At 36.8% G+C, this 25,043-nt stretch overlaps 1 protein-coding gene across 2 annotated transcripts in view; it reads left to right on the top strand.

The window, feature by feature from the left end:
• The window catches only part of LOC131427963 (acetylcholine receptor subunit beta-like 2), a 37,443-nt gene extending 13,915 nt beyond the window's left edge, over positions 1-23,528 (top strand). The window contains exons 6-9 of one of the 2 annotated variants that reach the window (XM_058591569.1): positions 6,974-7,126; positions 10,059-10,138; positions 10,908-11,017; positions 23,136-23,528. In XM_058591569.1, coding sequence (XP_058447552.1) covers positions 6,974-7,126; positions 10,059-10,138; positions 10,908-11,017; positions 23,136-23,351 — 559 coding nt within the window. In that variant the 3' untranslated portion in view covers positions 23,352-23,528. The remainder of the gene's footprint in view (positions 1-6,973; positions 7,127-10,058; positions 10,139-10,907; positions 11,018-23,135) is intronic. The other variant, XM_058591570.1, reaches the window with a different exon arrangement.
• The last annotated feature ends 1,515 nt before the right edge of the window (positions 23,529-25,043 follow it).

Genomic DNA, 25,043 nt, shown 5'->3' with positions numbered 1-25,043 from the left:
CTCGGAGCTGTTATGGTTGCTTGATTTTAATATTCGTCGTCGTTGCCTTTGAGCTCATCCTTTCCTACGCTTTCCTTCCGTTAGGATCAACAATGGATATAACTATCCATTCGGCAGTATGTGTCGACTGTTTAATCGCTGTTCTAAGCAGTTCTACTCTCATTTAACCCACAATACAATCAGAAAATTATACTTTTGAACACTATTTCAAAATTATTGTTAGTTTTAGGAATTAGTCATATGTAAGTTAAAAATAATTAGAACGTACAGTCTTTTACATAAGAGCGTGATCACGATTACTCGCGTTCGGTAATATGGAATGGTGTGATTTTTTTTTCAACACTGAGGGCATTAGTGTAGTTCATGTAATGCGAGAATAAACAGCTGACAATTGTTTACAATTCGATTTCAGTATTTTTCCAAAATGAGTACCGCGTACGCTTCATGCTTCGAAGCAGTTTTTTCGTGCTCGCACCCGAAAGGTACCAAAATGACCCAAGTTGCCGCGGCGAAATACATGCAAAAGTCGAAACAGTTTGTGAGTAAGTAGGTGAATCGTTTTAAAAAGGTGAAAAATATCGACCACGACAGCTTGGGTAATTTTGGGACCTTTTGGGTGCAAGAATGCTTCGAAGCGCGAAGCGTACGCGGTATTCATTTTGGAAAAATGCTGAGATCGAATTGTAAACAATAGTCTTTACCACTTTACCGATCTTGAGTAATCGTGATCACGCTCTCATGTAACAAGCTGTAATTAATGAAATGCATCATTTGGATAAATGTAATCTCTTGGCACAAAAGAAAACCCAAAAAAATGTAATGTATCAGACAAATTGATTTATTCACTATTCCAAAATATTTTTTTTTCCATAAATACGTTTATTTCTTAAGGCAGTTTACATAAGTTTTTCTTCGCCGTAGCATCACTTTTACATAATATTCTTATCCTGATTTAATTCTAACATAGTCACAACGTTTTGAATTTATTAAAACATATTCTCTTATAGCTTAAATATCATCTTAGGTAACTCGTCATTAATTATGAAATCTACTCGGAAATATTATTTGAACCAAACGATTAACTTCTATAAATTATAAAATAAGCTGTTATTTTCAGACATTTTGTTGATAATTTCATAAACTGTTTCGAGTTTGTTTGTATCATTACATAATTTTTATTCTAATTTAGCTATTGGTTGAACTCATGGACGCAGCTGGGATCAGAACTAAGTCTTAAAAGGGGCCTTTATTAAATTGAAACTCCAATTTTCTTTATGAAATGATAAATAAGTTTCATGTATGAAAGGTCACGACAAGCAAGAATGTCTCGAACTGGGATATTGGATAGTCTACCTTGGGTACGCAAAGAATTTATTAGTTGAGATCTGACATCACGATACTCCACGCATGTCCAAACGACATGATCAATATCCCGATAACCTTCTCCGCAAGCACAATGATTAGTCTCGGAGAGCCCAATTCGAAGGAGATGTGCATCTAACGTGTAGTGATTGGACATGAGTCTGGACATCACACGAATGAAATCCCTACTCACATCCAGTCCCCTGAACCATGCCTTTGTCGATATTTTCGGAATAATTGAGTGCATCCACCGACCCAGATCATCTCTATCCCAAGATGCTTGCCAGCTGGCAAGTGTTCTTTGGCGAGACGAACTATAGAATTCGTTGAAAGCAATCGGTCGCTCATAAATTTCACCCTCAATAGCACCACGTTTGGCTAAATTATCGGCTCTTTCATTGCCTGGAATGGAGCAATGAGCCGGGACCCAGACTATAGTGATTAGATAATTATTATTCAATATGTCGTTCAGACACTGTTTTATTTTACCCAAGAAAAACGGTTCATTTTTGCCAGCAGCGATTGAGCGAATGGCTTCAATTGCACTCAGACTATCTGTGAAGAGGAAATAATGGTTTGGAGATAATGTGACGATTACACTCAAACTATAATGAACTGCTGCTAGCTCTGCTATATAAACAGATGCAGGTTCTTGAAGCCTAAATGAGGCCGAAACATTATTGTTGAACATACCAAACCCTGTCGCTTCTTCAATTCGCGATCCGTCCGTGTAAAACATTTTCTCAGAGTCAATATGCCTGAACTTACTTGAAAATATTTTTGGGATTTCCGTCGAGCGTAGATGATCCGGGATTCCACGCACTTCACGCTGCATGGATGTATCGAAAAATAAAGTTGAGTCAGGGGCACTTAGGATGCTGACACGGATAGGAATATATCTTGAAGGGTTGATTTCCTGTGACATATGGTTAAAATATACTGTCATGAATCTTGTTTGAGATTGAAGCTCAACTAGCCTTTCGAAGTTATTAATAACCAGGGGATTCAGTACCTCACATCTTATTAGCAGTCGCGATGAAAGCTCCCAAAAACGATCTTTCAATGGAAGAACTCCCGCCACAACTTCAAGACTCATTGTATGTGTCGAATGCATGCACCCTAAAGCAATTCGCAAACAACGGTACTGAATTCGCTCAAGTTTGATAAAATGAGAGTTTGCAGCGGAACGAAAACAAACGCATCCATATTCCATCACTGAAAGTATCGTTGTTTGATACAATTTTATTAGATCTTGCGGATGAGAACCCCACCAAGATCCTGTTATTGTTCGAAGAAAATTTACTCTTTGTTGGCATTTCGTTATCAGATACCTAATGTGTCCTCCCCACGTGCATTTGGAATCGAACCACACCCCGAGGTATTTAAAAGTTAAAACCTGTTGGATCATTCTTCCCATCATATGGAGCTGAAGCTGCGCGGGATCATGCTTTCTTGAAAAGACGACTAACTCTGTTTTCTCCGCAGAGAATTCGATACCAAGATGAACAGCCCAAACGGACAAGTTATCTAAGGTATCTTGCAATGGTTTATGCAGATCAATAGCTTTGGGCCCAGTAACTGAAACCACGCCATCATCTGCCAATTGCCTTAGTGTACATGGGGTTACTAGACAGCTGTCAATGTCATTCACGTAAAAATTATAGAGAAGCGGACTGAGGCATGAGCCTTGCGGGAGACCCATGTAGCTAATTCTGAATGTTGCCAAATCGCCATGTGAAAAATACATGCACTTCTCTGACAAAAGGTTGTGCAAATAATTATTTATAACCGCTGGAAGTCCATGTTGGTGAAGTTTGTCTGAAAGAACATCAATGGAAACTGAATCAAATGCTCCTTTAATGTCTAAAAATACAGATGCCATTTGTTGCTTTTGAGCGAAGGCAATTTGGATGTCAGACGAAAGTAATGCAAGGCAATCATTCGTCCCTTTATTTCTACGGAAGCCAAACTGAGTATCTGACAACAAACCGTTCGTCTCGACCCAAGTGTCGAGACGTCGTAGAATAATTTTTTCGAACAATTTTCTGATGCAGGACAACATCGCAATGGGTCTATATGAGTTGTGATTGGAAGCTGGTTTCCCCGGCTTTTGAATGGCGATAACTTTCACTTGTCTCCAGTCAGGCGGAACAATATTTTGCTCAAGAAACTTGTTGAACAATTCCAACAAACGTCTTTTTGCGAGGTCGGGCAGATTCTTCACCAAGTTGAATTTAATTCTGTCCAACCCAGGGGCGTTATTGTTACAAGACAAGAGTGCTATAGAAAATTCCATCATTGAAAATGGGTTATTAATAAAATCATTATTTGGAGGAGATTCCCGTATAATGCTTTGCGTAGGAACAGAATCTGGGCAAACTTTCCTAGCAAAGTCAAATATCCATCGGTTCGAGTATTCATCACTCTCATTGCCCACGTTACGATTCCTCATTCGTCTGGCCGTATTCCAAAGAGTGCTCATTGAGGTTTCTCTTGACAAACCTTCGACAAAATGTCTCCAATAGCTACATTTTTTGGCTCGAAGTATGCTCTTGTACTTGGTTTCTAAAACCATAAGTTTTTCAAAATTCTGAGGAGTTCCTCCTCCCCGTTTTAGAAACGACTTGCAAGCATTTGTTTTGCGAGTTTAGCCTCTGAGCACTCTTTGTCCCACCAGGGGTTGGGAGGCCTTCTGTTAGTCGTTGGCCCAGGAAAGCGTTTAGTTTGGGATTGTTCTGCTGCCTCCAGAATCGAACAAATGAGGAAGTCATATTCTTCAAGTGGAGAGAGCTCTTCCATTGAATTCAAAATACTAGAGATTCTACTTTGGTATTTAATCCAGTCGATATTTTTCGTCAAATCATATGGAATACTAGCTGAATTAGCAATACATTTGTTACAGCTAATTGAGATGATGATTGGTAAATGATCGCTACCGTGTAAATCAGGCAATATTTTCCAGGTGCATTCTAGTCGAATTGATGTTGAGCAAAGAGATAGATCTAATGCACTTGGGCGTGCAGGAGGTCTTGGGATCCGTGTCATGCTACCCATATTTAATACCGTCATGCTAAAATTGTCACAAATGTTTTGTATTAAAGATGATCTGCTATCATTGTAAACGGAACCCCACATCATTCCGTGCGAATTTAAATCCCCCAGAATCAATCGTGGAGCAGGAAGGGCTTCAACCATTTCATTAATCTGTCGCTGTCCAACTTGTGCTTTTGGAGGAATATAAACCGAAGCTATGCAAATATCTTTGCCTTTAATGTTTATTTGGCAAGCAACAACTTCTATACTAGAAGTTGAAGGGATGTTTAATCTATAAAAGGAACAGCATTTCTTAATTCCCAAAAGCACTCCACCATACGGAGAGTCTCTATCGAGACGTATAATGTTAAAATCATTAAAATTTAAAGCTATGTTTGAAGTAAGCCATGTTTCGCATAAAGCAAATACATCACATTTTTGACTATGCAATAAAATTTTAAATGAATCAAGTTTTGGCATGATGCTTCGACAATTCCACTGCAGGACAGTGATTGTATCATTTGCGGCGGGTGATAAATTATCCATCAAAAGATACAAAACCTGAGACAATTGGCCATTGAGCTGATAACTGCTTCAAAAAATTTCTAGCTATTGGAAGGAATGCCATTATGAGGGTCTTTAAGGGTTCAGATATATTGAATGCTGAGAAAATCCATTCAACAATTTCCGAAAACTTCAGTAATCCTGTTGGTGGCTGTGAAATGGAGCCCACAGGATTATTACCTTTTTCTGTGCTAGATCCTGGATTGGTTTGTGAATTTGACAAACCAGGAGGCACAGTCTTTGGTTTTGACTTTTTTTGTTTAACACGGGGATCTTTTTTTGAAGATGAAACTTTAGGTGTCTTTTTTGGTAATTTGGAAGAAGACTTCTTTCTCTTAACTGACCCTTGGGTAGTGATAAACGAATTACCTTCACTATTTTCGTCAGAGTCAGAGTCCTCTGTTTCCTCTAGATTTGAAAACCCGTTTTCGGTTTCCAAAGGGGGGACATCAATGACCGTTTTAAGCATTTCTGCATATGTGCGCTTAGACCGTGCTTTTAAAGAAAGCTTAATTTTGTCTTTGTGCACTTTAAATGCAGTGCATACTGAAATATCCTCATGAGGACTTTCCCCACAATAAATACATTTTTCAATTTCCTTGTTGCAATCATTATCTTTATGAGGTCCTTCACACTTAATACATTTTGGTTTATTGCTACAGTAAGTAGCTGTGTGTCCGAATTTTTTTGCAGTTCGTACAATTCATTACATTTGGAACAAAAAGCCGAACAGGGAGGCGAATTTTATCGACATAGACATGGGACGGCAACGCAGATCCGGCAAATGTCACTCGAAACGAGTCTGATGGGCGATAAACTTTTTTTCCCTCTTCATAAACTACTGAGTACAGTTGTTTGCACTCCAGTATTTTCACACCCTCAAGCATAGAGTTCTTGAAACGACCAACATCATGCTTGAGTAAATCATCTACCGAAAGACTCGCTTCGGTAACAACACCGTCAATTTCGACATCTTTGGAGGGTATGTAAACTTTATACTCTTTAATGAAATGTTCCGAAGAGACAATATCATTCGCGTGTTTCAAATTATTTACCACAACACGAATTTTATCGTTATTTACTTTTATGATCTCTTTGATTGAAGAGTATCGTGATGTCAAACCTTTAGAAATTTGGTAAATGTTTAATGGCTTTGATATACGTCTAAAAAAGACTATCCAAGGCCCAGAAGAGCTCTCCTGATATTTTTTCGTTCGTGGGGGTATAGGATTCATGCTAGGATTTACGTCCATGGATTCATCCATCACATTAAAATTTTTAATCAAACTTTAAAATAAAAAAATGAAACCAACACTACACAGTACTCAATCAAAAGGAAAAGAAAAAACTTCTACCTTGAAATTGTTGTCTATCTCCGTTGCACTGCCGTGTAGATCCTCGTTGCTCTAGATGTTCTTGTTGGATGCTGATTGTTGGATGTGATGCTACTGCTACCTGACATCCAGCACCACTCGATTTCCGATTTACTTTTGTCTTCGCCAGCTGCAACCAGCGCAGGTCACCGGTGTATACCTGCGTGTTGTATGGCAGTGGAAAGACCGAGTTGTCTTGTCTCCTTCTTCCTTGTGCTCCGCACCGATATGCTTCTGCACCGAAGTGCCTTCGCACCGGTGTGCCTTTGCACTCTCCTGCTTCTGTGTGCGTTTGCACTCTACTGCTCAGCACTTGTGGCTGTATATTGTGGCCTGGGTAGAGCTTGGGAAACGCCCTTTGTTGTTTCCTTCACCAGCTTGGCCCAGCACTAGGGCTCTCTTATGCAGCACGATTTTACGTTTTAACGGCTGCTGCCAACAGGTCTCTACCTGTAGTTCAACCGTTGTCGTATTTAACGCGTGTAAACTAACCAGCGTTATTAAACTGTACGCTTCTATACACAACCTTCTCGGTTGAACGGCTATTACTGAATGACTATTCCAAAATATAATGATAACATAAAAACATATTGATGCTAGTTTGATATATACCTACATTGTAAAAAAAAATTACTTCACAGGAGTACCTCAACTCACAAGATGTCACCTATTGTAAAACGGTTATTTTTGGAAATCATGCCGAAAATTTTAATGATGAGACGTGCAAAATATACCTTACCTGACTATGATGATTCTACTCCAAGTAACGGATACACAAACGAAATTGACATGAGGTAAGCAGTTTTATTTTCGGTTTTAGAATGATTCCTATAGTGGATATTAACATTATGTATAATAACAAACTAGACAACAACTTCACTGATAAAAAAGATCAAACTTGAATTTATTATTGTTTGATTGATAAACAGTCATGATAAAGAGATATTGTATCTATTAGAACAGGATCTATTTTCTCACCTCTCTCAATGTGACGAGCAAACTACTGAATGCGAATTTACTTCAAAAGGCATCTCTTTTTCGACGTTTTATTTCGTATACAGAGCAAATCGTATTCCGAGGTCTCCGTTCCATCGATCAACCCCGCTTTAATGTGATGTTTGCATCAAATAGATTTAAACACTACAGAAAGACTTTTGTTCATTTGGGAATAGCAAACAATCGATGTGGGTTTAATTTATGTTCTTCTGTGTCTGTCCTATTTCTTATCATTCGTATCCATATTGTATCCTTCTGTCTTCGGAACCAGCCAATTACAACCTTGGAATATGGTATGATATTGCACACACATCTGAATATTTTTGCTATAAACGGTCCTACATAAAATACTAATAATAAGAATAGAAAGATTTTTTTACATCCATACAGTCACTCTTATTCATAAGACGTATTAACGCAGAAGACGATAGCACCCATAGACCAAATGCATGCATGATAGGATGCATGAGATAGGAATTTGTGGGTACTTAGTTATCTCATCTTTTAACGGCTTTCGGTGAGATTGGGGTTTTTCAGCTCAAAATGATTGTTAACCAGCAGTTGTGTGAAGCTTATGGCCCGGGAGCTACTTGAAATCCGTCTTGATGCAATAAAATTTGGCCAACAACCGCATTTTTGTATAATTTAAAAAGAGCCTTCAAGAAAACATAATCTTAAAATATTACATCAGTGAAAAATTCAACAAATCGTTCTTTAATGATTTGCTTGATTTGGATGAAGTTCGTATATTGTTGGGAGAGTTTACCAGTTTCATATGAATATTACCATATTTTTATTTGGCCGAGTGTTATATACCATTCTAATCAGTTTGTTGAGATAAGAAAATGTTTTTTTGTGTGTGAATGTGTAAATAAATTTTGGACATTTGTATAAGATGGTTTGTGTGTATATGGAACAAAAATTTCTCATAAATGGCTTTACCGATTTTAAACAGCTTAGATTCAGATGAAAGATCTTATTATCCCATAAGAAATTCCGGAACTGCAAATATTATCCGGATTCGACTTTCGGTTTCGGAATTACAGGGTTACAGGGAAATTTCAAGCCGTTGTTAAGAGCAACGATACAAAAAAGGCTTGGGCTTACGTGAAAGGCAGCTATCGAATTTTATCCGGATCCGACTACCGGTTTTTGAACTATAGGGTGCTTCGATTTAGCGGTTATGCTAGTTTACGCCAGAACGAAACAAGTTTTTATGATTTATTCTCTATTTCTGGTTGAAAATTAAATACTTGGTCTAACAAATTATTCATTGACCAGTTTTTTTTTATTTAAAAGACATTTTTATTCAGGCCTATTTGCGTACAAGCTTTACGTGGTCGATTGAGCCGATTTTTTAAATAAAAAATTTTTTGTATTCGATCTCGATGTCACCCTTTTTCTAGGGGAAGAGGAGCTTCCATTTTCCTCCTGCGAGGATTGAGGGGCACTTTGTTCGTGGCTCGTCTCGTCATCCTTTGACGCATCGGTGGTATTGTTGATTTCCGTCTTCTTTCCTTTTCCGTTATTCGCAGTCTTGATCTCGTTGTTAGCGTTGTTACATAATCAGCGTTTTACACGGATGTATCCCGTCTTGATCACAAATGATGTAAGATGGAATTGCTTTACGTAGTTGCATACGTATCACTCGTACGCTATTCCGGATACACGGGAAAAACCGCTATACTTCTCTTTCGATGGAAAGAACTTCACCGTACTGCGACATACTTTCCCGAACATACCCATCGCTGCGGAGGAAGGTCATGCAAGCGTACTTCTATGGCATTGTCCACCATGTACACAGGGATTTTAAATTTAACATTGTCATGATCAACACTATGCACCCCGTTATTAACCGAAGCAAATGAATCTGCATCTCTTTCACGTTTGAACGTAATGTACAGACAGTTAGACGCCTTGTTGAATTGAATCTCACTTACATCATTAACGTTTAGATGCATTCGTTCCTTAAGCAAGATTTCAATTTCGGTTGCTGCTGGTCTAACTTTGCAGCGCTTGAAACCAATACAAACTGAATTTGGCCTTGTAGGCCAAGTTTCTGGCTTTGTTAAATCGTATTTGCCCATTTCATGCACTCTATTGTTCACTACATTGTATTGTCTTTGTTTCTGTTGTCTCGACCGTAACCGATTTGCGACTGTGTCGGATGAGATGCGAGCACGAACTGATTCATTGACCAGTTGAATTAAGTGAGTTCTGGGAATAGTATTAGTATAGTCTAGCACAAATCTAGCAGTGTTCAATTCACACAGAATTATTAACAAAATTTTAAACTTATTTTTTATAGGGCTAAAAGTTTGTCTCATAAATATCACATTGAAAAGTACCGTACAACATTTTGAATGTTCTGCCCTTTGTTCCAACGAGTGCCGCAAAGCACACCCGGTCCAGCTAGTCAAAATATAAAATGAGAAAAAAACTTAGATCTCAAAGATGGTACGGTATTCTCCTGTGCTTTGTTAATTTATAATTTATTTCATTAACTTGTCCTTGATCTTGCGCTTTGTTTTGCTGGCATATGAAAAGATAAAGTGCTCGATAAAATCCTCCAGCAGCGTGAAAGGTAGATGGTAATTGCATAACAAAAGCGGATACCACGAGAAGGGTACAATCACACACACACCCCACATCGCATCGCAACACTTCAGACTTTCCATCCCTGCCGCGGAGCAGAATTGTTCTACAAACATTTTTCTCTCCAATTCACAGTATCAGTGACTTTCCCGGCGAATTTAAGGAGGGTGGTGACAGTTTTGATAACATCGGAATGAATCTTCCACATGGTTCAGGTAAGTTTATTTAAATATTCTCCACATTTCCAGGTCAACTGTCCCAATTCAGCTGACCTTATTTTCCATATCTGGGGGCATGACTTGACCCTGTCGCACCCCATTTCAGATCCTTGTCATTTTACTCCTTATGTGTTTGAAATGACAACAAACAGTAACGAGTGTATACATATATACTTTCTACTGAGTACTTGGCAGCATGTCTTCGCCTCCCACAGCGATTATTTGTATCAAAGATGAATTGAGGAGACGGCTTAACTCACAGACAAATGGATGTAAATTTTGGATTATGTAATGGTTCTGTTGCACTGTTTGTTATTTATTGTTGATACTTCCTTGTTTCAAACAATTTACGTTGAGCTGCTAGTAATAAACTCAATTCGAGTCCAATGATATAACATCAGAAAAATATTTTTGCTGCAATTTTGTACGACGTAAAAATTGCTAAGCTTTTAGCACTGCGAGAGCTGCATCAACTTAGGGAAAATCAGTTTTTAAATTGAAAATATTTGAGGATATATAATATGGAATAAGTGTATCTATTTAGAAACGATGTCGTTGAAAGTGGACTGAAGAAAAATACCACTACTAAATCAACGAGAATAAACTCTGCTTCCGATTCTCTGTGGTCTAACCAAGCGTACTCGTTTCGTTTAGCCGGAAGAAAGGTCCGGCCAGTGTGATAATTTATAATTAAAATTTGATTTATCTCATTCCTTTTTCAAACAATCCTTTTGCATACCCTTACTGCTGAATTGGAATACAACAGTCGAGCACGATAATATTATACCGAAGCAAATGTCTCCGGAGCTACTTTCTGCGATACAGGCTGTGCGATTTATTGCCCAACATATCAAGGACGCTGATAAGGATAATGAGGTAAGCTTGCAATTATTATTAAATCTCTAGGTCATATAATATACCGCATCGGTATTATTATTATTGTTATAATTATTGATGTTGTTTATTTATGCCCGGCTTTAACTTTTTCGGTTGTTCGCCGGGTAAGGAGTGTATCGAAAATAAGTTATTCACATACATTTGTGTTGTACGCGTGTATTTGTGATAGTTTTTTATGCTCAGAGCACAGCATGCAGTGAGTTTGGCTGTCAGCTTTCGTTTGTTTACTTGTTTGTGTGGTTGAAATTCTGCGTTCTCAAAATGTCGCGTATGGAAAAGAAAGTGAAAACTTAAGTTCTGGACATATGGCTCAGTGATAAGAGTATTACTATGCGAAAATTGGCGAAGCGGTTTGGAATTCATCCTGCCAGTGTTAAAATCAAATGAAATGGCTTCACTTAGGTGAATTTAACTAACTACACCGATTCCCGAATTCCAGTTTCGAAGATATCAGGAATAGAAGAGCTCAATCGTTTTCTCAAAGAAGGCCAAAACGAATTTCATAAACAAAAATTCAAATTAAAAGACTTATAGTCCCATACAAAATTGGTGAATTTTATCCGATTCTGACTTCCGATTATGGAATTATAGGGTGATGAGTTTTTAATATTCATTCAAGATGACTCTTATTTGTCATAAAAATACAAGACTATACAAACCGTTTTGGGTTAAGCTGGCCCCTGAATACTGGTTTTGGAAGTGTCGTAAATAATTACCAAAACCTCAAAAGTAGCTATTTTTCCCTATTCTCTACTTTGGACTCAGAAAAACCCTCCGATCGAGAAAAGTACGCAACCCCACGAAATTGACCATCTACAAAGCGCTCATTAGACCGGTTGTTCTCTATGGCCACGAGACCTGGACTATCCTGACGCGCCCTCAGTGTTTTCGAAAGAAAGGTACTGAGGACCATTTATGGCGGAGTGCAGATGGAAGACGGGACGTGGAGACGGCGTATGAATCACGAATTGCAACAGCTGCTAGGAGAACCACCCATCGTACGGACAGCTAAAATCGGACGTCTACGATGGGCTGGGCATGTCATAAGGGTGTCGGACGACAGCTCAGTGAAAATGGTTCTCATGAATCTAATCCGACTGGTACAAGAAGAAGAGGAGCGCAGCGATCAAGGTGGATCGATCAAGTGGAGGGTGATCTCAGAAGCATCCGTGCCTTGAGTGGCTGGCGACAAGCAGCCATGGACCGAGTTATGTGGAGACGTATGCTTGATACAGCAAAGGACACCCTATAGCTGTTAGGTAAGATAAGGTCTAAAGTAGAACTCATTTCGACATCTCATGGAATGCTCAATCGATTTTCACACGTTCAGATTCAAAAGAATAATTTTATGATTGCATACAATTTCTGTTTTCGATCCGACTTGCAATTCCTAAATTACAGGGCAATGAGTGATTGAAATTTCAAACTGTCATTTAAAACGATGTTCAATTAATTTCATGAAAACTTAAAACACCGAAGAATGCAGACTGATAAAAAAAGATATCATCTCACTGCTAGGAACGTTGAGCTCGTTGCTGTATCATCACGTTCAAAAAAACCTTTGTTGTTTTGCAAATTACAAGTTAGTGTCATATAAAATTAGTGAAGTTAACATTGTTTCGAAAAAAGTGCTGCTGAATCCCACCGGATTCTTGTTGAAGCTTGCGGAGAGCGTGCTCTATCCGCAACGATGTGTGAACGTGGCTTTAAATAGTTAAAAATGGAGTTTTCAGTGTGAAAGACGATTTATGTCCTGGAACGATTTATGAAAATCGGAAAACGACATTTTTCGTTCTCGTTTTCTGCATTGGATCTAGACGGTAGATATGCAAAGGATTTATTTTGAGAATCCCAAGCGTAGAAAATCAATGGCCTTGGCCATCTATCGACATCAATTACCAAACCTAATTATTTCGGACAGAAAACGATGCAGTGACTTTGGAGGGATAAAAAAGGTGTCTGTCACTATGTGCTTCTCAATCCAAGGGAAACTATAAATACTATTCGCAACCAAAGCTGGCAATCAACCCTTTTGTACTTCATCATAAGTGAGTTCAGTTCACCTGCTCATCGATTTCAGTAGCATCATTGAGCGCGTAACTTGGCAACAATTTGGAAAGAGAAAACATGGTCTCAACATCGTAATGCCAAGCAATCAGCAGATGAGCGCTGAGCGCACGTCAAATATTAGAACCCACTGAGAGACAGTCTGTGAGCTGTGATTTAATGCGCTTGTGAATCAGCACATCGCCACAGATTCACACAATATTTCGCTTGTATTCCCATTCACCAGAAATGTCATGGACGGTCATCACAATTTGATGTTAGCAATGATCTTCTAGGTAGATGTGGTAGCGATGACTTTCATCTTAACCATCATTTTACATCTTAAATCATGAGGTAAGCTTGATGAATCGAACAAAATGAGCCTCATGAGTTCTCAACAGGCTGCAAATGAAATGTTATGAAAATGTGCAAAAACAATATTAACGACTGGATTGCTTCCAAGGATAAACAGTTCTTTCGACGTGATATTCGTGAGGAAAGATGGAAAATATGCATAGCTTCAGAAGGCAACTACTTTGAATACAGTGTCTTGAGCATATCAACATATATTTCATATATTTCAATTCAGAAAATTAACTTCTTTATTCATCATCATAAATTGAATCGAAAATCGCGTAGGGATTAAATTTTCGAAAACAATTTTTGTATTTAAACGGAATCGTTTGTCGTTTTTATGATCGCATCCGACTGATCGAATACCGAGACCTGGCACTGCACATAGTACGAGCAAGTTCGTTAGTTTTCGACATCCGCATGTCACTAGAGGAAAGAATTTGGCAGCAGATTGACCACCGCTTATCGGTACATGTTATTATTGTAGTACCCGGAACGGCGACGTGTTTGTGCTGCTACGTCGCCGTTTATCAGTTCTATCGGTTGCCGACTAGACGGCGAGATGCACGGACAGCGTTTTGATACAAAATTATGAGAAAACGACATAATCGCTACTAGTATACAAGTGAGTGGCTTATGAAAGGAAAACGAGACACATTGTGACACCAGGCAGTGAAAACCAACAGTGAAGGATTTATTCCTTTGACTTTGCCAGCGGGTAAATTGTAACTTGGCATCCTATATATTGTTTGCGCTATGTTTTAACTTGTTCTTGAGAAGAACGCAAACAACTCGTTTGAAGTTGGTGAACACGAAGACAGGCAAAATAGTTGAATCATTCCCCGAGCACGTATCATGCAGAGATTTTGTTGGTTTCTTTAAGGAAATAATTCAGAATAGGTACTTGTTAGCTTTCCAGAGAAAACATAAATAAATAATACAAGGAAGCGTTCTATAAAGTCATTGTATTACAGTGGTGTGTGTGAGAAATTGAGACGTGTGAACTTGGTCCTGGGAAATAGTTATTCAAAAAATGCTTGATGTTTCACACGTTCATGGGTATTATTGCAACTGTTTTCTTTGAGTGTTTATGTTTGATTTATGTAGTTAGTATGATTTTAGGATTGTTTTATTCAATTAAAAATGGTGCATTGTAGGATTACCCCTTACTCGAGTCCGTATTAGTTAGAAAAGTATTTAGTTAGAATAGATTTCAAATTGAAATTTCTCGTATGTTCCATTCCAAATAAGACGAACGATCGATACCGTGCTATCACGTCTTCGATGGTATCACACTTTGCGAGAAAATGGAGCCTCTTCCGTACGGCGGTTGAATGTATAAGTATCCTCTAAACAACAGTTGATATTTTCATCCTACTGTTTCGGTACGATATTACAGGTGATTTTCTATATTTGTTCCTCACCAGAGAAAACCTGATGTCACGTTTGTCATTGTTACTTCTGCAGCTTTGTTGTCCTTGATATGCGGAAGGTAAATTAATTAATATATATGCTAAGGTTTGATATTCCCATTGCCCTCTTTTGCGCATTCAGAGGAAAATTAATTGACTATGAAATGCCCAATGGGAGTGTTGGGTTGAAGAACTCGAACATCGCTCATCATTTCATTCATTTTCACACTCTGGACCTGGAACTATATGGTTTTATATTTGTTTTTAGTGCAAGCATTTTTTCGCCATTCTCTAAAGAAAGGCAAAGGTTAGTACTGCTGGAAAACTCGAGTTATGATCGGAGACCTCTAGTATTATAGACAATTCGATTCAGCCCGACGAGCTCGGAAATTGCAGCCATGTGTAGGTGTGTGTGTGCATCTGTCCAATATATTTCTATTTGCTCAACATTATAGAAGATGGCTGAACCGATTTCAACAAGTTTCGGCTCGTTTGAAAGTTAAAGTCTATTCGCGCTATTCCGGGACGGGACCATTCGGGACGATGGTCCCGTCCTGGCCGTCCCGGAATAGTGCGAATAGACTTTTACTAATGGGTTATTGGTCGGGTTTGAAGACCAAATGGCGGAAACTTCCGGCACCAGATATATAATGTTATTAGTAACGTAAGCAACAAACAGCACTTTTTTCCATCGTCTCAATTAGTCAAAGCTCCACGAATTTCGTTTCAGAACAGATATTTTTCATATATACTGTTCTGTTCAGGTCGATAAACAACCTAAATGGCAAGAAAAGCAAGTCCACACTTGAACGCAAGAACGACCAATAACAACAACAACACGCAGCGCGAGCCACGCTTTTGTAGAAAGTTCTCGATAGAAGTTATCACCTGAGCAGCAGTTAGCGGTTGACCAATCACAGAGTTCCTGTTTCCCTTGAACAATAAACATAAACATGTTTGTTATGCACACATTCTCTCGATGTTATCTTGTTTCTTTGAGCTTGAGCGACAACCCCTGGTTGCTACTCCGTTACTGATCGGGATTAACTGAAATTGTACAGGGAATTTCTAGATGATCCGACCTGGAACTGGCAAATCATCCTTCAATGTACATCTTCTGGTAACCCCAGATTTCATTGATCAGTGCCGGCGCCGGCCAGGTCCGAACGTAGATCGTCTAAGGAATGGGAAGGGATATTAGTCCAACACTTGTTGTTACTAGAGGCCGTATATACTACTGCGCACTCCACAAGAGTCACGGAAGAAGGAAATTTGAAATACTATTGCGTAACAAATAAAAACTTCCTCTTTTTACCTTTTTTTATATATATATAAAAAATAGGTATAGAATTCGCTCAAATTTTAGAAAATTTTTCCGAGGCCCGAAGGGCCGAATGATATGTACCAATCGATTCAGCTCGACGAACTGAGCAAATGTCCGTGTGTGTGTATGTGTGTGTGTTGTCAACAAAGAGGTCGAGATCATAGAGATGGCTAGACCGATTTTGATCGAACTAGTCTCAAATGAAAGTTCTCCCCGTCACCCAAAACGCTATTGAATGGTTTTGAGATCGGATGTTTACTTTTTGAGTTATACAAAGTTTAATGTGTTTTTTGACAATATCTGTCACAATTGACCTTGAAAACAGAATATGTTTTCAGACTTAGATTCGGCACGGTAATAGCTATCCAACAAGCCATAGATTGTTAAAATCGGTCCATTTTTAACGGAGATATTGAAATTTTTGTGTAAACGACTTTTCTCCCTATTCCGGCAGTAGGAGTTTTGAGCGCTGTATGACAAAGAAATGCTTGGGAGCAACGGAAAACACGATTTTTTATACTGTTACATACAATTGTTTCTAAGTACCAAAAAGACTGTGTACAGCATCCTTTTTCATGACATTTAGCCTCGGACCGATTTTAGCACGGCTCGTTTTTGGCAACATAATCGTTCAAATATGACATATATAAAGAAGATGATGGCAGATTTTTTTTAATTATATTGTTTTAAACTACTTACAGCAATAAATGCTGGAAGAACATATCATCCATATACCATTCGAATCAGTTAGTCGAGATCGGCAAATGCGTGTGTGACAAATAATTTTACTCAATTTTCTCGGAAAATTTCTTTTCTACAAATTCAGATTCATACGAAAAGTCTTATGCTCCATAAAAAAGTTCCTGAATTATGTTTGGTTCCGACTTCTGGTTCTGGAACTACAAGATGATATGTGAAACGAAATCAAAATTGTTTAACTCATTCTTCTCGTAGATGGCTGAACCGATCTAAGATTCAAATGAAAAGTTTCAAGATTCTATAAAACATCTTGCTCTTCAGTCAGATCCAACTTCCGGTTTCGGGGATACAGGGTGATTGGTATAAAAATGTCTATTCCACATAAATTAATCAGGTTTATCGGGTTAGCAGATTTGGATAGTCGATAAAAACCTTTTTTCAGTTTTAGTGGTATTCAGTTTTCGATTCAGAAGGCACCTGAAAATTTAATTTGTGCTATGATTTCTCAAAGATGTCTTCACTGATTTTCAAATATTTTGGTGAATTTATCTGACTTCGGCCATACCGACTTTAGAATTCCGGTTCCAGTATAAAAACGTTTCTCAGAGCTCAATCGTTTTCTAAAAAAAAGCCTAATCAAATTTCAGAAAAAAAATACAAATTATAATAAACTTATATACAAAATTAATTAATTTTATACATACATACAAAAATTAATTAATTTTATCCAATTATGACTTCCGGTTCTCGAATTACATGATGATGAATTTTTAAAATTCAAACCGATATAGAAGATGACAATCTCGGAAAGCTTCAAAGTTGGACTCAAAACTGTTGTAATTTATTCGTCATATGGCCATACGAATCGGTTTGGGTTATGCTGGATCCTGAATACCGGCTCTGGAAGTACCTTAAATTACCCTAAACTCTAAAGAAGAAATTACTTCGACATATCATGGAATGTTTAATGGATTGTTACACTTTTAGATTCAAATTCGATCCGATTTGCGGTTTCGACATTACAGAGTAATGAGTGATTAAAATCTCAAATTGCCACTTAAAACGACGGACATTAGAATAATGTCATGAAAACTGAAACACCGAAAAATATTCATGCAAAAAAAAAACATGCGGATTGATAAAAAAAGGTACCATCTCACTGGTAGGTGGATTAAACACGTTTTTTGTAAATGGAATTACCTGCTACTATAAAAACGAGTGAATAGGATTTAGACAAAGCAGTTGATTCGTTGTAGTGACATATTCTATTAATTATATCAAATTATTATAAATCACCAAACAAAGGTCAACAGATTTCACGCGCGTCTTGATTGTTTGTTATTTCAACTTTATTATATTATTTAAATATTATATTTTTAATAAATTAATATTAATTAATATTAATTTATTAAAATTATTAAATGGTTATATTGGCTGATCTGGGTAGTCGGCCACCGAGAAAAAAATATTAATTTATCAAACAAACAAGTATTTTTTTACATTATTTATTTAATATACCGATATATTATCTCTGTTATTCACATTGTAATATTAATGGATCTTCGCAATAATTGTTTTTTATCATCCAATTTACAATCTTGAAAGACTAACAATAGCATGAAAGAAGGAAGAATACCGAATAAATTTTTTCTCTGAAGCAAGCCGGAAATCGATAAGTTGAATGTAGAGATCATCTACTAAAATAGCGTATTCAGATGTGAAAAGTTGAGAGAATCTGATAACTGAAAAAAGCAGTATCTTTGTTCAAAAACATCTCTTCAATTGGGAATCAATTTCCTAACTATTGGTTGACCTTGTGGTCGTGAATTAGAGGTTTCTAACTAACTTCGAAGTCATTTACACATCTCGGAAAAAGGTAGAATTTCTAAGTCTCGGTAAACTCAAATTCGCATCTAACATTACCGAAATCGTCAGCAAAAAGTTTACTGTCTGTTTGACGTAACCTTTATTGAATGTTCGGCAAAAGTAACCAAGTGAAATCTATGAATTACTGAATTTATCGTGAATACGACTTACTATGGGACGCCTTTTCAAAATTTATCCCCTACCTTTTGGTCTTGAATATGTCTTCTTGTATCTAACGTATACACATAATTTTTGCTACATTCCAAGAGCAAGATTTCGGCTCACTGGCCATTCTTGAAATATTTTATTATGACAAAATATAAAGAAAAAATAAAACCTTACGCCCTCCCCTGAAAAATAAATTGTTTCCTTTGATTGTATAGACAATAAACTTTAAACGAGTTTTTCTCGAAAGCAGTTTTTGAAAGTGCATGTTCATCGTCATTCGAAAACTACTTCACTAATTTCATGTAAATTTTGCACATACTTTATACATGTAAAATACCAGACCCCAACATTTTCCATTTTGTTTTTTGTTACTTTGGTGTGCTACAAAATTGAGAATTTTTTTGTGAAAAAATTCGCATTTTTGACTTTAAAAAACCATAAAAACTCAAAAATTTGAAAGAAAAATCAAACAAATCCATCGAGAACAAAATATCTGCTGCTGTGCAACTGTATCAGTATAAAATATGAACATTCAACTTTCGCCTGTGTAACGGTTGTCGAAGCAAGACATACTGGAGAGCAATACCGAAGACCTCACGCTTTTGGAATGAAGCGAGCAGGAGAATTGTGCCGAAAAACTGTCGCAGAAGGACACACACCAAAGACTTGCTAATCCTGTAATTAAGGGTCTAACGGATGAAAAAAGAACTGTTTTGCGAGTTTTTTTAGAGTCATCTTTAAAAAACAAACCCAAATATTTTGCATAATATAAAGCATCATTCGAACAAAATTTTATAGTTTTTTAGTGGGAAAATATTGAGAAATAAGTCGGTGAAGGAGTATTTTTGAGGACACTTTTTAAAAATCATAATCATGTCCACTGTATCTTGGTTTGATGTCTCTGTGTTGTCAGAGTGATACTTGATATTTTCGTGATATTTCATCAAGGGATCAAGACATTGTACAATATCTGTTCAACATCAAAATTAGTTATAATATCTTACTTCGTTATTGATGAGCTATTTCAATTTCATTAGGTAAATTGACCCAGGAGTTTTATCTTCAAATAAAATACCATTGAATAAACTGCATCAGAATCAGATAAGAGAAATACTTAAGATATTACTCTATTCTAAATGCTAGAATATAAAATAATGAACAAATTCATCTTCTATAAATATTTTGTTCTTGGTTTGATATTACAATGACAGAATTTTTTATTTTGTTGCTATTTTCTCATGCAGACTTTGTTATGATTTTTGATATTTTAACTCTTATTTCAAACTAAATAATGTTAATTTCTACCTTTGAGATGTTTGATTTTAATGACAGAATTTGGTATTGGTTTGCAAATCACTTCTACCCGGGGACTAATCAGAAGTCAACAAATCAAAGCAGCATAGTTATAGTAGATGCTTTTCTTGACCCCAACGTTTTTGTTGGATTTTTTTTGAATTCTTTATGATTGGTTACAGTAAAAATTACGATTTTTCACAAATCAATCCGCCATTTTGTAGCTGCAAAACCTTCTCAAAGTTACAAAAAACGAAAAGCAAAACGTTGGGGTCTAGTATTTTACATGTAGAAAATGTGTGCAAAATTTAAAAAAAAGTAGTTTTCGAATGACAATGGACACGTTCTTCCAAAATCTGCTTTCGAGAAAAACGTGTTTAAAGTTTAAAATCGAAGGAAACAATGGATTTTCTAGAGGAGTCTAACATTTTCGAAAAAATCATATTTTTTCTTTGTATTTTGTCATAATATATTCTTGAAATGTTTTAGGAAAGGTGAACACCGGCACCTCACCGTAACTTTTGACAGAAATTAGATAGCGTCATTCCGACAAATGACATGTGTGTGTGTAATAGCAGCACGATCTTTTTGTGCCGAATGTCGAAGTAAACAGATGCTTGAGCTTTTTGCTGTGTGCGTATGTGTGTGTGTGTGTGTGTGTGTGTGTGTGTGTGTGTGTGTGTGTGTGTGTGTGTGTGTGTGTGACAACTCAACCGATTTTCTTCAACTAAGAATAGAAGGCCCTGTAGTTTCATAGGTTGCTATTGAATTTCATCTGGATCCGACTTCCGGTTCGGGAGTTATGGGGTAAAATGTGCAAAACGAACTAAAAACGTGCAATAAATTTTCTCAGGATCGCTCATCTAATTTTTATAAACTTAGATTCAAATGAAAGGTCTTACGGTGCTACATGGAATTACTTAATTTCATTCGGATTCGATTTTCGGTTCCGGAGTTATAGGGTAAAGTGTGTTAAATATTGTACACCGTCACTTAAACCGGAGGAACAAAAACCGCAAAAATTCTTCTAAACTGGACTCAAAACTCCACAAATCGATAGCCATTATCAGTAGGTAACTAAACAAACCGATTCCGGCTATCTTGGTTCCCGGTTTTTGATTAACGACAGGAGAAAATAGTCATATGCTCAAAAGTGGATCTTATTCACTTTTCTCAGAGTTTGCAGAACTGATATTTCCAATTTTACTGCATATTTTCGGATTCAACAAAAATTTAAACCGTCGTTTAGAGTACGATGGAAAAATCTTTTAAAATTTTCAAATTTGAATAAAAACCAGTACAGTTTGTACGTCATGTTAGTTGGTGGCCGTACGAATCGATTTAGATTATACCAGTTCTCGGGTTCCGGTGCACGGAATTACATATAGTGCGAACAAAGCACTGTTTCATTCTGTAGGTTATACTAGTTAATGCACAAACAATCCCTTGGTTTCTTTCAAAAATCGAAGAGAAACATTTTGAAAAGAATACCACAGTATTATATATGAAAAAGGCATCATTACACCACTAGGTGGATTAAAACAGGTTTTTATTTGAATAACTACAGTTTTTAATATTTAGTGAAATTTCTTGGGGTGCCGGTAACCGAACACTTTTTTTGAAATGGCCAAAATTTATCACTTTACTAAATTATTAATAATTTTTTTTTGATCAAATGAATCAACTTAGTTTCTTAATCAGTTGTTAGCTAGGGACTTTAGCTTTCCATTGATGTATAGATGTCCGCATAATGTGCACTAAGTCAGAAATTATGAGCTTAAAATAAAAGGTTGCCGGTAATCAAACACTCTTCCCTACTATAAGAAAATACAAAGAAAAAACTAAATGATTTTTAGACCCTTAAGCCTATAGCTTCATCAATTCGTGACTCATCCATGAAGAATATTTTCTTAGAGTCCAAATGTCTGAATTTACTTTAAAATAAAATCCTTTATTCCCCACAATTTGCAGTGCATGGATGTGTCGAAAAATGTGGTTGATTCAGGGACATATAAGAGCTGACTCTGATAGGGACATATCTGAATTGTTGTCTTGTGACATGTGGTTAAAATATATATATATCAATTATTGATAACTAATGGATTCATCACATCAGAGCGTTTTAGTAGACGCGATGACTGCTCTAAAATGTGAATGGAAGAAATCTCTAATTTATTGATACAAGTATTTGTCGCGGAACGAAAGCAAATGCATGCATATTCTATCGATGGAAGCATCGTTGTTTTATACAATTTTAATTGATTATCTCTAAGATAAGCATTCCGACAAGACTTTGTTACTGTTCGGAGAAAGTTTACTTTTTGTTGGCATTTCGTTATCAGAAGAAGATTGTATGTTTCCAATGCACACAAAAGCACTGGGTCCGGTCAAGTATGTCTTAACCCATTGTGTCAGCCACTCCGGAAACCCAAGTCTTCTTAATTTTTTCATAACAAGTCGATGAGGAACGTTGTCGAATGCCTTGGATAAGTCAATGTAAATTGCATCCACTTGTTTGTTACGTTCAATTTGATCGATTAACTCAGAAATGTAGCACATGAGATTTGTTGCAGTAGAACGATTGCAAAACAACTTTAAATTTAATTTCTTGTTCCAAATATGTGCATGCAAAATATGTAAATTCACAAAATATATTTATCTGTGCAGTCTAGTTCTCGCGATTTTTGTGATAATGACCAATGAGCCACTCATCAACATTCACTTTGAAAAGGAATTCCGAAAGATTCGGAACTCGCTGAGATTAAGTCATAATAGTAAACGATACAGAAAAGTGGATGTTGAATGATGGCTTATTGGCCGTTATCACAAAAAAAAACGCGTCAGTTATAGTAAATTCAATTTTGTAATACTTGTAAATTTACATCTATGTTAATGTCCGTAAAGTTCTAATCCATACTTTTTCTATTCTTCCCAGATTGTCGAGGACTGGAAATTCGTTTCAATGGTTTTGGATCGCTTTTTCCTATGGGTGTTCACGTTTTCCTGCATATTTGGCACATTCGGCATCATCTGTCAGAGCCCTTCGCTATATGATACCCGTGCCCCCGTTGATCAGCAGTTGAGTGAGATTCCACTCCGGAAGAACAATTTCATGCTACCTCCCGATATCGTTCGAATTACGTTGGATTAAACATCGGTGACAGCGCGTTGAAAGTCATGCAACAGCCAGTATTCATCCAGAAGTATTGTATCAGTACATAGTAAGTTTTAGAATTTGTAATCGAAATGGATAACGAAATTTTCATAAATGTTAAGCAATAATTTATACATCTTGTATAAAACTTATGAATAAACTTGTTCAAATAAACTATTTTGTTTGACCACTTTTCATTCATCATCCTGTTACGTGAATTCAAAAAGTTTGTTATTTATTACTTGTATATCTAACAAATGAATACTTCCGATTTTCGGTAGAAAACCCGGGTTGAATACCATCGTTAATTACTGTATACCTAACACTAAGAAATACTTGTTTGAAAGCGCTTGTTTGAAACTGCAGTTGATTTCAGACTTGCTTCCTGAATGGTGTTCATGCTATTTTGATAAAACGCCAACAATGTTTGAAATTCTCGGTTCAAGTTGAAACTTTCCGAAACTTTCCATGAATGGAAAAAAAAGCTCATGGGGTTTCTTGGTTTGAACTACTCTGAAGTATAAGTATTCGTGAAAAATACGTGTGAGTTGCTGGAAAGGCTTTGGTTCTAGAAGATTGAAATAATGAAACTTCCGGCACCGTGCTTGGTAGAAATTGTTTGAAAAGTTTATCATACTTCATCAAGTGCGAGAGAGAGAGGGAGAACGGGTTTGGTTTCTTCCTATTATGGTAAAGTGGAATCTTTGCCTATAATATGTTATTCTCCATATACATCATATTCGCACAGGCACAGAAAGGGCAAACTTTGTATACATACTGAACCATAATTAAGAAAGTATAATTCCATTCAACAGTTTCAACAACTAGTTCCCTCCGTTTTCTTCCGTACTGTATATATATGGGATGTATGTATGCGGCTAATGATAAGGCAGTGTGTATTCTTCCTCATTTAGGCTCGGGCAGAATTTGAACCTTTTATTACCTTCGATGCTGGCGCCTTCGAGGGTGTTGAAGAGTTTAAATTAATAATTACTTTGAAATTAACTCTGACATGGTCGTGTCATTTGCTTTTGGTTATCGTGAAAGGTTTGTCTTCTCTAAAGTAGTAATATAACTATTAACGAGCAAAGTTTTGGTGTCCACCGACTAGACCGTCGATTGTTAGTGACCAGGAAAATTGCAACATCGGGGTTATGATTCTAAAAAAATAATTACTTTTCGTTTTTGGTAAGTATTAGCATCACTCAATTATTTAGTCACACATTTCAAACGTAGTACAATGTTCCAAGTTTTCGATTCGGTAGTTTTTGAAACCAATTCGAAATGACTCAACCGATTCATTGAATTTATGCACTTTATTTCTTATCACTTACCAGAAGTGACGTAAACACTCATTACCGGCCAATTTTCTCGTTTATGGATTACCTGATATCAAAAATTTTAGACTCGTTCAAGACTAAATTTGGGCTGATGGTCGATTTCGAAAATCATATGACTAACATTTCAAGTTTCAGAGATATTGCCGTACAAGTGATGTAATCGACAAAATATTTTTTTTACCGAATCGTGTAGGTAAACAGAATGTGATGGCTTAAAACCGGGTTCGTAAGTGGAATCGCGAATAATTACCGATTTTTTTTTGCATTATAATGGACGATGAAACTTATGTGCTGGAAGAATTCAAGTAACTTCCCGAATGTCTGACAGTATACATGCAACAGAATGGCG

The sequence above is a fragment of the Malaya genurostris genome, chromosome 2 (genome assembly GCF_030247185.1).
Source record: "Malaya genurostris strain Urasoe2022 chromosome 2, Malgen_1.1, whole genome shotgun sequence".
NCBI lineage: Eukaryota > Metazoa > Arthropoda > Insecta > Diptera > Culicidae > Malaya > Malaya genurostris.
The sequence above is the reverse complement of the archived record's forward strand: the minus strand, read 5'-3'. Positions and strand labels throughout refer to the sequence as shown.